The sequence below is a fragment of the Corticium candelabrum genome, chromosome 18, assembly GCF_963422355.1.
Source record: "Corticium candelabrum chromosome 18, ooCorCand1.1, whole genome shotgun sequence".
NCBI classification, from domain to species: Eukaryota; Metazoa; Porifera; class Homoscleromorpha; order Homosclerophorida; family Plakinidae; genus Corticium; species Corticium candelabrum.
The window spans coordinates 4,997,367-5,010,919 of NC_085102.1; the positions used below are offsets into that span (position 1 = coordinate 4,997,367).

General features: G+C 42.9%; 2 protein-coding genes and 1 long non-coding RNA gene across 3 annotated transcripts in view; 1 reads left to right on the forward strand and 2 right to left on the reverse strand.

Moving 5' to 3' along the window:
• The first annotated feature begins 3,864 nt into the window (after positions 1-3,864).
• Positions 3,865-6,221, forward strand: LOC134194098 (uncharacterized). Its single transcript, XR_009972144.1, has 3 exons — positions 3,865-4,207; positions 5,363-5,666; positions 5,996-6,221. It is a non-coding gene; the product is annotated as an uncharacterized LOC134194098 (long non-coding RNA).
• An 827-nt stretch (positions 6,222-7,048) lies between these two features.
• LOC134193850 (uncharacterized) lies at positions 7,049-8,745 on the reverse strand. Its single transcript, XM_062662696.1, has one exon. It carries the CDS (start codon positions 7,821-7,823, stop codon positions 7,254-7,256), a length of 570 nt encoding a protein of 189 aa, XP_062518680.1. The 5' UTR covers positions 7,824-8,745; the 3' UTR covers positions 7,049-7,253.
• A 4,017-nt stretch (positions 8,746-12,762) lies between these two features.
• The window catches only part of LOC134193849 (collagen alpha-1(IX) chain-like), an 849-nt gene continuing 58 nt past the window's right edge, over positions 12,763-13,553 (reverse strand). The window contains exons 1-2 of the mRNA XM_062662695.1: positions 13,124-13,553; positions 12,763-13,057 (exon numbers count right to left, since the gene is read on the reverse strand). The exon at positions 13,124-13,553 is cut by the window's right edge and continues 58 nt beyond it. Coding sequence (XP_062518679.1) covers positions 12,962-13,057; positions 13,124-13,553 — 526 coding nt within the window. The 3' untranslated portion in view covers positions 12,763-12,961. The remainder of the gene's footprint in view (positions 13,058-13,123) is intronic.

Sequence of the window (13,553 nt, forward strand, 5' to 3'; positions counted from 1 at the left end):
GTGAGTTGGTTTGAGAGGATTGGTGGAGTGTGTGAAACGTGTGACACACACACACACACTCAATCAAATTATTAATTTATTAATTAATATTAATGAATTAAATGTAACAATTTATTTATAATTAATTATTTATTGACATTCATTGAAACAGATCACTTGTCTGAGACGATTTGAACATTCAACTAACCAAATTGTGTGTATGATATTAGGGAGGTCTTATTTTCATTTGTGGTCGTTTGGATGGTCTGATGAAAGTCCAAGGTCGTCGACACAATACGGACGACCTCATTGCAACCGTTCTCGCCGTTGAACCTCACAAACTTGTATACAGACAGAGGCATGAGATACCTAGTGTGCACATGTAATACACACGGGTGTGTGATTGTTGCTCATTTGTGTTACAGGATTGCCGTGTTTTCTCTCACTGTGCTGTGCGACGAACGAGTGGTTATTGTAGCCGAACAAAGACCCGACTGCTTGGAGCATGAGGTAAGTTATTGATATTAATTAAGCTACGAGCATAAAAGAAGGACACCACATTAAGTGGTGGACTGCTTTGTGAGAAGCTCACTCTAAACGGACTGAATTGACTTTCGGTCTGTCTGTCCGTATGTCGTTATCTATGTAAGTTTGTAAGCGTGTGTTATGCTAGAGGATTAGTTGAGCCAGTCAGCAGTCGTTTTGGGACGCGAAGAGTAAGTGACATAACAATAGCATATCAGTGTGAATCACTCTCGGGAATTTGTTGAGCCAATCAGCAGTCCATTGGGAAACCAACAATGGGTGACGTAACAATCCCACGCATTATGACAGAAAAGCTGAGATGTCATATCCATAGTAAAAACGTTAATAAGGTCAAACCGTTGTCAAACTGAGAAGCGCAGAGTAAAGTTCAGGTAATAGTTGTACACGTCTGTTACGTTTTTTACAGAAGAATCGCAAAACAAACGAATTTATCGTTCTTCAAGAAGCCAAGCGAAGGTCCCATGGAACCATGCATGCATGCGCGCGACCAACATGCATCGCATCATCCACGATCTTCAAGAGAGCAAATATGTTTTAGAGCGTGTTCACACCGACATCTGGACTAACTATGATTATGCTAACTATGATTAGGCCAACATTAACGCAAGTGTGTTCACACCACTAACTATTTTTTATTAGTAAGTCACGTGGGCACGTGAGTGTAATTAGCCTCGACAGTTTTCTTTGGTCATATTCAGCAGGAATTTGCGTGAATTGTCTTGATGAATCATTAATTTAGGTTTTGAAGAGGGAAACATTTAGTTTGCTTTGTTTGGCAGCTCCTTTAGGAACAGCAGGAAGTTGTCACGTGTACATGCACGCACGTAGTAGAGATCTGCCTGTACTTCTGTATACATCGCCATGTTGTTGCTGCGTTTGTACTTTTAAACATACAACACCACATCAGAGACATCGGCGGCATGCTGTTTTTGTATACTACCTCACGTGCCAAAGTCACGTGCAAACACTAGTAATGTGGTTGTAATACTACTCTTTATGGCGTTAGAATGGCCCTCCACTAATCATGATTAGGTCCGGTGTGAACACGCTTTTAGCTAGAGGTGTAACTACTAAGTAGTACTAATGATGAACGATTGACGTCGTCTTGCAAGAAAGACTCGTAGGAAACATTAGTAACGCTGCTTTCTTTGTATGCGGTCACTATACACTATGTCGCTTCACAGTTATTTTGCATGCAGGTAGGAGACGTACGTCCATCTCTAGCCACGAATTAACGGAACGAAAGATGATAGCAACGGCTCAACGAAAGCATGATAATCGCGTCCACCTCAATGCAGAATTCAGAAATGACGTGCATAACAAGCTCGCTCCGTGCAAGAGTTACGCAGCTGTCACGCATGTGCATCGCTGAATTGGAAGTAGTGTGGGACATTGATGATATTTAGTTAGTTATGCATCCCTGTGTTGTGTTTTCAAAGAATTATACATTCTAGCAACAAGCTAATGATTTAATTAATGATAATGACAATAAATGTAGACAAAAATTAATAAAATTTACATTAATATTCAAAATAAATACACACACACACACACACACACACACACACACACACACACACACACACACACACACACACACACTCATAGCTGTGAAGCGACGGTGTAAACACAGCTTCATTTACTAGTGATGATGTAGATTACTGTTGAGTTTGAGGAGCAGACGATTTACAATGCAGTTGAAGTTGAACACACTACTCACTGTATATGCTTTTTCTGTTTGCAGGCGTTTCAGTGGATGAGAAATGTACTACCGGCTGTTGAAACGATACATAATGTGAGTGTGCTGTTTGTGGTTGTTGTGTGTGTATGTGAAGTCGTTTTTTGTTTAGATTCATGTGTATGCACTTGTTCTCATGATGCCCAACTTGATGCCAATGGTGTGTGTGTGTGTGTGTGTGTGTGTGTGTGTGTGTGTGTGTGTGTGTGTGTGTGTGTGTGTGTGTGTGTGTGTGTGTGTGTGTGTGTGTGTGTGTGTGTTGAGTTTCTTTGTTTTCTAGACACATTGCAATATTCCGAATATACTTGAGTGCAAGCAGCGATTTATTGATGGCTCGCTGCATCCGGTTTATTAATCTCCTCACATCGCCACATCTGATGATCAGTTGGTCAACGTACAGTTTGTGTTGTTGATGTTGCTTTTGATGGTTGTTGTTGTTTTGTAGAGCAATTACGAACCTCCTACAGCCAAGACAACGCGATAGTAAGTGTCAATAGTAGTGGGAACGGAGTTAGATACATTGTAGGACAGATGGACAGACAGATGGACAGACAAACAGACAGACAGACAAATGGATGGACAGACAGACAGAGGGACGAACAGACGGACGGATGGATGGACAGACAGACAGACAGACAGACAGACAGAAGGACAAACAGAGACTGATGGACAGACAGACAGACAGAAGGACTGACGGACAGACAGACAGATAGACAGACAAACAGATGAACAAATGGACAGACAGACAGGCAGGCAGACAGATGGATGAATGAAGGCAACAGTTGGTGTATGTCAGTTGTTATGATGTGTTTTGTGTTATTAGATGTTAGTGGTGCTGCTCATTTGATTGGGGACATTGTGACGGGTGTGAAGCCTGCATTGGCTGAAGGGAGGCTAATGGAACCGATGGCTGACAACAGAAATGGTGCAGGAAGATATCAGTTTTTGTCTGAGGTGCTTCGTTGGCGAGCAGAAACGACTCCAGATCACGTACTCTTTACGTTGCTGAATGAAAGGTGTGTGTGTGTGTGTGTGCGTGTGTGTGTGTGTGCGTGCGTGCATGTGTGTGGCTGTCTCTTGTCTGTTCTTCTGTCTGTGTGCTGTGTGTCTGTCTCTTGTCTGTCCGTATGTCCATTGTCCGTCTGGCTGTTTGTCTGTCTGTTTGTCTCTGTCTGTCTGTTTGTCTGTCCGTCTGTTTGTCTGTCTGTTTGTCTCTGTCTGTCTGTTTGTGTGTCCATCTGTTTGTCTGTCTGTTTGTCTCTGTCTGTCTGTCTGTCTATCTGTCTGTCTATCTTTCTGTTTGTTTATATGTGCATGTGTGTGTTCACAACTACGAATGATGCCTGCTCTTAGGGTGCCGTAGCGCGAACTATGACCTGCCTGCAGTTCATGAAGAAAGCAGAGAGAATTGGAGCTGCTTGCTTGGAGAGAGCAAACCTGAGGTCAGGAGACCACGTAACTCTTCTTTATCCTCCAGGTTGGTGAAGTGTGTGTGTGTGTGTGTGTGTGTGTGTGTGTGTGTGTGTGTGTGTGTGTGTGTGTGTGCGTGTGCATGTGCATATATGAGTGTAGATATTTCAATGTCTTTCCTCTTGTCTAGGTATTGAGCTTGTTGTTGCTTTCTATGGCTGCCTTCTTGTCGGTCTCGTTCCTGTTCCCGTGTGACCTCTATCTCCATTGAACATTGCAACGACATTACCAACAGTCAAAATGATCGTCGAAGTCAGCAAGTCAGTTGCCATTCTAACAATTCAACGTATCACCAAACTGCTGAGGACAAAAGAGGCTACCAGCACACTCGATGTGAAGTCTCTCCCACCTATTCTTGAGACGGACGATCCACAGAAGAGGAAGCTTGACAAGTTTTATCGTGCACCAACACCAGAGATGATTGCATACTTGGATTTCAGTGTTTCAACCACCGGTGTGCTCTCAGGAGTCAAAGTACTTACTGTGTAGTTTACTGTTGGTCTGTTTGACTGTTTCTTTTTTGTTGGTCACTCGTTTTGGTCAGTGAGTTTGTTACAACTCGCATAGCACAGCAGAGCAAAGCTCTGATGTTTTCAGAGGTGTTTGTGTGTGTGTCTGTGTATGTGTCTGTCCATCTGAGTGTGACTTTGTCTTTCTGTGTGTCTGTCTACATGTGTGTCCATCTGAGTGTGAATCTGTCTCTGTGTGTTTGTCTGTCTATGTGTGTGTCCATTTGAGTGTGAGTCTGTTCGTCTGTGTGTTTGTCAGTGTCTGTCTGTTTGTTTGTCTATCTGTTTGTGAGTCTGTCTGTCTGTGTGTGTCTGTTAGTGTAACTGTCCATCTGAGTATGAGTCTGTCTGTCTGTCTGTGTGTCTGTCCATTTGAGGGTGAGTATGTGTGCAGGGGTTTCCCTATAGCGCGGCGCTGTGGTGATGGTGCTATGGTGATGACTGTATCTCAAATGATGGTTGATAAGGAATGCCAAAAGTTACTTAATGGCACAGCACGTCATTTTATCTTCCCAAAATGTAATTACTTGAGGGCAGAGCAGCATCCAATTATCTACAGGGTTACAAGTCTGTGGGGTTGACCTGACAGTAGTCCCAGCCACCACACCCACAGCTTTGTAATTGGCATTTCCTCAACGCGACCTTGTACACATAACCCTGTAGATAACTAGGTGCTTGTCTTCAAGCAGGTGTGACATGTTTTCCATATGGCTTTAGGGTGGATACTGTTAGCAAAGATCTGTACCCACCAGACCCTCCTATGAATTTGTTGTGTTGTGATAAAAGACAGTAATGAATATCACCTTGACCTAGTGACTATCCATGTGGCATGTGTTCCTACCACGCTATCATGACATTTATGTCAGTGGCTACACAATCATTAATGAATTAAAGTTACTTCTGTTTAAGATAAGATCTCGGTGGCTAATTAATATTAATAAAATGCCGCGCTGTTATTAATTCCTGGGGAAACCGCTGTATGTGTCTGTGTCTATCGATTTGAGTGAGTCTGTCTGTCTGAGTGTGAGTCTGTCTCCGTGTGTTTTGTCTGTTTGTGAGTGTGTGAGTTTTTATTGTGACGAACTAAATGTAGTTTGTAAGCGACTCTTCATCTATCCAGATGTCTCATCCAGCTTGTGACTTATCACGGCGACTCAGACGAGGAGGACGCGAACTCGAAGACAAAAATCAGTGACGACAGCGAACCAGACAATTCCAAAGTCGCTCCGGCCAGCGTGAGTCTGATTCTGTCGTCCTGAGGTCTCGTGCAGTTCCAACTCAGTTCGAGTGCTTCGACGTCATTGCTGAGGAATGTGCTCCTAAGGACCCGGATACAGACGGCTCCCGTTGTGTCATTGGTCTCTTACGCACGGGAGGGCGATGACTCAAGCAGTGAGAGTGAAGATGAAATGGCGGGAAGAGTGGTGAGTTGATTTTAAAATAAATATACAAATTTAATTAAATATTTAATTACAATATTATTAATAAAATAAATAAATTAATATCTTAGTTGTTAGTCTAGTTGCTAATTTTATTTTTATTCAATTTTATTTATATTAACTTTAGAATTAAAGTAATTTATTTGTGATAGCCAGACTAGATAATACACTTGAACACTATAAATGATGAGCGTGACAGACAGACAGACAGGAAACTGACAAATCAATGCCACAGACAGACAACGAGACATCCAAGCCAAACCTTCTCAAACTCTGCATTTCACATTGTGTAACACCAACATGTTTTTCTCTAGTCCAACGGCCATCCCACAAGTCACATTCTCTATCCACTTCAAGATGACATCGAAGGTACATCCCCGTTCAATAGCGACTCTCCCCTCCCCCAGGGGCAACCACCACCGACAACCCGACGAAATCCCACCGTCCACCTCGCGTCAACCTACCACCGGCTCCTTCCAGACAATGCAAACCCGAGTTACAATCCAAGATAACTAATTTATTAAAAAAGCAAAGACAGAGAAACATACAACTGAATGAGAGCATACAGAAACGGAAAGACTTCCGCAATCCAAGTTTTTATGAAAAACTCATCACTTTCTTTGGACTCGACGAGTTAGGCTCAAATTTTGAGCATTGCACGTTTGACGAGACAAATTGGGGTTGGGACTGTTATTTTGATGCTCTAGGACGCTTGCAGAAGGAGCAGTACGACAAGGAAGAGAAAGAGAAGGCAAAGAGAACGCAAGTGGATTTTGTGAGCGGATCGGCATTGAAATGGCCAGCAGTTGCTCCGGCTGTCGAGCTCGTTTGTCTGTCTGTAAGTTTGTTTGTCCATCTGTCTGAACATATGCCTGATGATCACTACGTGGATGATGGACAAACATCTCTAGACTCTATACAATATAGATTGGCTTTTGTGGTCTGTTAAACAGCCTTAGTTTGGACTGTATAGAAAAATTGTATCCAAGTTAAGATCCTCTTACATTAGATCTGCAAGACAATCTCTCATATGTTTTTCATAATCTGGTGCAACAAACATTCCACTGTTTGAGTCAAGTTTACTAACTGTAACGATGACTTCCTTTTTTTCTTCCTTTCTGTCTTTTGTTTACACACTGTTAGTTGTGCACTTATATACCATCTATAAATATTTTTTATTTTTTATAATTAGTGTCTGGTGGTTGCAGTAGGTTTGCACCATACTGTTGTTCTATGGAGGAAACGGCCACATGTGCCATTGCAGATTGGAAAATTATAAAACAGCTTGTCTGTTCATCCGTCTGTCTGTCTGTATGCATGTACCATGTATGTCTGTCTGTATGTCTGTATATATGTATGTCCATCCATCTGTCTCCATACATATATTATCCATTTAAATCAAACGTTTACATCATGAGCAACCTAACACTAACACAACAAGACCATTACTGTCCTAAAGCATACAAACTACACTGAGCACAATACATTTCGACGTTCTAATCTCGCTATGCTAATGAGTTTGTCAGAGACCACTTTTGCATTGCAACGTTGTAGTGTCACTGAAATGATTGATCACCACTTGGTCTTGAAGTCGGTCTCATTTCGTTTTCCTTCATCATCTCTTGCACTCTTTGCCAGCTTGTTCACCCCAACGGCCAAAATGTTGGAAAACAAGAGGAATGACCAATGGGCAGGACCTTCTGGCAGCAGCTCAGAATTATACTTTGCCTCTTTCTTCTCCTCCCGTTTCATTGCTGCTACTCCTTCTTCTCTGGAGGCTGCCTTCACGGAGACCAAACACCATGGATGAGCCAACGACACATCTAATTCAATGTCTGCACCTAAATCTGGGTCATAAACGAGGATGTCCGACCTCTTGTCACTGTTGACATACCGGTATTGTGGCTCCAGTTTGTGCGACAAGTTGAGTTGAGAAAGGCAGTTAGACCATGTTGACACAATTGAGTTGTGAGTGTGCACTGGACCACCGCCAGTCTTACAAGTGATTAGATGGTATCCTTGGATGTCCAGTTTCTTGCCACAATCACAACAACTGCTCGATGGCATTCTGAAGTTGATCTCTTGACAAACTTGTGCCCGCTCTCTGTCTGTCTGTCTGTCTGTCAATACATATATTTGCATATTGCAACTGCTAGTACAGGCTAAATATTGTCCAGCGACAGCAAAGCAATTAATGAACTACTGTACCAATTGTTTGTAATATAAGTCTAAATCTGATTTACTAGTTTTCTAGCAAGTCTACACAATTTCTTGACAGCACCCAGGGCGTTACATCGCTGTAGAACTACAGAAAAAGCTCGACGCCAGAGAGACTTGAATTCCGTGCTGTTCTTGCAGTCGTATTCATCCACAGACAGTTCAGACAGGTAACGAAGAAACTTGATGGTGTGCTCACCCCATCTCCCATAATGTTCAAACACTAGAGGTGTCCCAGTTTGAGCCACTTCCAAATATGTCTACTTCCTTTCCATATTTCTGCAATTTTACCATTTCTCTCATTCATGCTGCTTCTCCGTCTTCTTCAGCTGCTCTAAGTAGTATGTCAGCATTCCACGGATGAGCAACAGATATATCTAATTCAAGATCTCTGCCGTTTTTAGAATCAAATGCTATGATGTCAGGACGTGAATTTGTGCCGTCATACAGATCTCTAGGCTCTCTTCGATAAGTTGTGTTCACCTCTTGCAGATAATCACACCAGGCACTAACAATGGAGTTGTGGGACCAAATGGGCCCTCCACCAGACTTACATGTCAATAGGTGAAACCCTTCCCTGTCAATATTTCTTCCATACTCATATTTCTCAACAACAGAAGCAAGTATATCACACCCCAACCGCAATCTTGTTGCTACACAAAAGTCGCTAGAGTTAAGCGCAAACTTTGATGAGGTTGGAATGCTATTAAGCCATGCTCCTGCCCCTCTGCCTAGCAGAGACCTGACACGTGCAGCCTGTCTTGTTGATTGATAATGTTATCTGTCTGTCTGTCTGTCTGCCTATCTGTATGTCTGTCTGTTGTCTGTCTGTTTGTCTGTCTGTCTGTCTGTCAATACAGCCTAATGCACTAAGAATTAACATTCCCATAGCTGTCTGTCACACATGATTTAAGAGTCAGACTTAGCTATTGGTGTCTCCTGCAAGATGAGATTTCATTGGTATCTAATCCACATATCATGACTGGCAAGAAATCAAATCTCACAGATCCACCAGTCACAAGAAAACCCATCCAAATAGTGTGTGTGTGTGTGTGTGTGTGTGTGTGTGTGTGTGTGTGTGTGTGTGTGTGCATGTGCGTGCGTGTGTGTGTGTGTGTGTGTGTGTGTGTGTGTGTGTGTGTGTGTGTGTGTGTGTGTGTGTGTGTGTGTGTGTGGTCAGTTCTTGTAAGAGCTATATTAGTCAGCGCCTCCGCGTGGTGACCCCCGGGCAACAGTGTTTTCACTTAAAACTGCCGGGCCAATTGCCACAAAACTGTGCACAAAGACTGCGTTCCACACCACAATGCAAACGCACACTTTAGTATTTAGACTATTTAGACGGGCCCCTCTCTAGGAGTCGACCCCCAAGTGAAATCTCACGAGGACGTGACCACGGTGCGACTTCGAATTTATGATCCCCATGCACATGCCACGAGAATATGTTTCATACCTGGGTTTCGCTCTACCGGCGGTATCGAGTGTATTCTGTACAGTGGCGTACACGGCTCTCTAATTTAGGTGGTTCCCAACAGGACACGCTTTGACCACGCCCATCCAACACCGTTGAACCTGCCAATAGAATTCTTTTCCAAAAAAAAACATAAAGCCATATAGCATAATACTTTACAATAGCTTAAGAGTCCCGAACAGAACTGATGATAACTAGTCTACACTGCCTGTGATTATCATATAACTATAATCATATAAGTCTATGCAACTGTATAGACTGTATATAAACACTCGCATTAGTCATACTCATCATACGAGTTTTCATCACTGGCTTCAGACACGGTAGAGCTATTGGGTATGTCACCGACCCGTGCCGTAACTGTGATTGGACTAATAATACTCCGTGGGGAACTCATTAAGAAGTGTCAAATTACTTCGTCAATGTTCACTTCTCTCGTGTAGTGAACGTGCATCAAGACCAGATCATCCAGACGGGGTCGTATCATTGTGGTGCGAAGGTACGTCTTGAGGCGTCTCAGAGAGCTAAAGCTTCTCTCACAAGAGCATGTCGTGACAGGTAAGACGACAATGACACTGAGCAACCGCTCAATGCATGGTGATAGGCTAGACTTTGCAAGTGCTACGGATGCCACCAGTGACGAAGGTAATTTTAAGCCCTTCTGTGAACTAGTCACGGCATTATCGCACCAACGATTCAACTCTGCTGAAAAGGTTGCTAGAGATTGACCATCCGGCAAATCATCCTGGCATTGCTCCGCAAACGCCAAAGCTGCCAACTTGCTTTTTTCTGGGTGGGCTGCTATATTTTCAGAAGTAAGACTTAAGCTTTTTACGACAATCTATTGATGTTTTTCAAACTTAGCATCCAAGTGGCCACATAACTCATCTAGCATGGGGATAGTCACTGCCTTCTTGAAGTAGTCTGATGGAGAGACAGCAACAGCATTGTCTCGATGTGTGTGTCTGGCACACACTCTAGGCATGGATGGCTCAGTGTCGACCTTGAATAAACAACAAACATCAATTCTACGATTAGCTAACTTGATAGCAACTACAAAATTTCCTACCGTTGATGCCATTGCCACTGCCTTATAACCCACCAGTTAGCATGTGTACAATCAACAGCCATGCCAGCCTTCTTGAGCTGGGCATTCACATCACTTACGGTTTCGTACGCACAAATGATGTTCAGCGATGATTCCTGAAGAGCTGTTGTAAGGCTGTGAATGTAGCTCATAACTTCTGAAACGATCACGAACGTGGCTATAAACCCAAAATCTACAGCAGATTTCAGTAGAGAGCTAGCTGTTGATGCAGTGTCTGCGTTCCACTGCAATCTAGGAGCTTGGCTGATCTGTCCCAGTGTGTCAACGACAGCACTGTACAAAGCCTGAAATTACGGCCTCGGACCTCAGGCAACACAGACACGCCCATCTTTTAGGGTGGTTCCCGGGCACGCTGGGAATCAGCCCCTGTACGCCCCTGCTGTACTAGCCGACACAAGTGAGTCATGAATGGAGAGACACGTGACCAACGTGGATTATATCAACAGGCTATACAGACAGAATAGCAACTGCGGCAGCAAGAGCTGTGGAGGCACATGACCAACGTGGATATCGACAGCCTTTTATTCTGATAATGCCCGCACATGCTACATCAGCAACAGCAGGATTGCTTTCATGCCTCAAACGGTAACAGTTACGGTGAAAAGACATTTCTGCGTACACAATAACGTGAGAAAGGCTGAAGCACCTCTTAATTCATATGTCTAGAGACGTCAAAGACATAAGGGCAATAACATAATAATTAATTTGCGTAGGGCATCTTACGTATTTCGTAGGGGCTAATATGTGTTGTTTTTAATAAGTCGGCTAGGTAAAAATACGCAACCCTAGCTGCACCTGTCTAATGTTACCCGGACAACGCCAGGTTGCGATGCTAGTATCCAATAAACAATCTCTATGTCTGTCTGTGTATCTATCCGTCTGTCTGTCTGTCGTCCGTCTGTCTGTCTATCTACCCATCTACCATCCCTCCTCTCATTCCACAAATCTCACAGTTTGGCGCTCTGCTTCCTGGAAGGTGGTTCTTTAGCGACCATCTGCTCCAACCTCTGAATATCAGAGAACAACTCCTCTAATTTACCCTCAATTTCCTGCTCAAGTTGAGGCGAATACGAGTGCCCTAGAGATGATATGTGACTCTCAACTTCCATCAACAATCTGCAAACACAAACAAAAATCTGAGGTCGCAAGAATAAAACGAAATACGAAATTAGTTTTGTTGTTTGTTTGTTCGCTTTTTGATATAATGATTCCATTGACGAAAGACAGAGGAAGACGGTCACAAAGGCTAGAACATCAACGAGCCACATTGGCAGTACGGGTTATAAAATTAGTAAACTGCCCGGATAATTATAATTCCCGGAATTCAGCTAACTTTGTTATGATTATTTATTACTAGGATCCATGGCCCGTCCTTCGTACGGGCAAGATACTGTAGTGTAAAGATAGGTCTGTGGACACGTCACGTGCAATCTTCGTTGCGAGGTCCCGGATATGCTGAATGAATTCGAATCTTGCTCTTCGCGCTTGTTTCGATAGAAATCGACACACTCCCCGTGTAGCGCTTGCTGCAGAAAACGTGTAGGTTGGATTCGGTGCAAATGCAATCAGAATTTGGAGAGAAACGCAAGCGCTAGAAGAGTAAGTTTCGTCGGCAAGAGATATTCGATTGCTCGAAGCTTTGCAAAGGACGACGATGCATACAGTCTACACAGGACTGGTGTGGGCGTGTGTTCGAATGAACTGGAATGTGTAGCGTTTGCGTCATCGAGAAATTTTACGCGGGGGTCGATCCCTCGAGAGGGGACCCGGTGCATAATTTTTTTAATTTTTTTACACAAGCCTTCCACTGTGCGTGCCGATTTCGGTTGCGAACGGACAAAAGACGTGGCGCCAAACGCGAACACACACACACACACACCACACACACACGTACAACACACACACGTACAACACACACACACACACACGTACAACACACACACACACACACACACACACACACACACACACACACACACGTACAACACACACACACACACACACACACCAGACAATTTGAGCTTTATATATTAGATGTTGTGAGCATGTTAACAGAAATGAGGATAAATGCAAAACAAAATCTACCAAAGTATACAATAAATAACTAATTTATTTATTTAAATTGCAATAAATATATAATTAATTAATCAAATTTATTTTTGTTGGTTACTATGTATAACAGTTAAGCCTTAAATTAATTAAATGTAACTACACGTGATCTAACATATAACAATTTATCTATTGCTACACCAGTAAATATTGTTGTTAACTGTAGACAGCAAACCACATTTCTGCTCACAAACTGTGTATGTTTAGAACAAAATTTCCATCTAGCAGCACATCATACTGTATGCAGCAATCCTACACAACAAGCAGCTGTTACAACAATCATTCTTAGCAGACACTTGTCTAGTCAGAGAAGCATAGATACACACAAAAATGGAAAGATAAGTACATGTGATGGTTTTGATAAAGGAAACTTGTTCTTCACTGTCCTCGAGCACAGTAAGCGTAATGGCAAACTGGAGTGTTAGGTAAGTTGTATATGTAATACTGTCCACAGTTGATCACTTCAACACTAGTCTGACTCCAACAACAATTACTGCTGTAACTAAAGCAAACTGTTCTTGAAATGTTTTGACCAATTACATTTGGGTGAGATCCTTTTAACCATCCTGATCCATGAGTCCCACAGTAGTAACCAGATGTGCACTTCTCTGGCATAGCTCCACCTATTGTAGGACTGAATGAATGCCAGCCTGGTGTGAAACCATGTTGATTGGTTCGATGACCTGTATAATCACAGTGAAGAGTTGTCTTAGAATAATGCTCAGATGTTTGTCTCCAAGTTTCATTTAAAACACGATGATTCCATGGTAAACATTGACTGGGTAAACCAAACAATTGATGTAAATCCTGCTCATCCCCTTTTATTCCTTTCATTCCTTTTCCTCCTTGTAACCCAATCTCCCCCTTTCCACCCTTCCCTCCTTTAAAACCAGGATATCCTCGTTCACCTTTGTCTCCTTCTTCTCCTTTTTCTCCTCGAGGACCCAAACTTCCTTGCAGTCCACTTACT

Coding starts and splice junctions, on each gene's coding strand:
- LOC134193850 (XM_062662696.1), bottom strand. CDS start 7,823: ATGCAAATATATGTATTGACAGACAGACAGACAGACAGAGAGCGGGCA.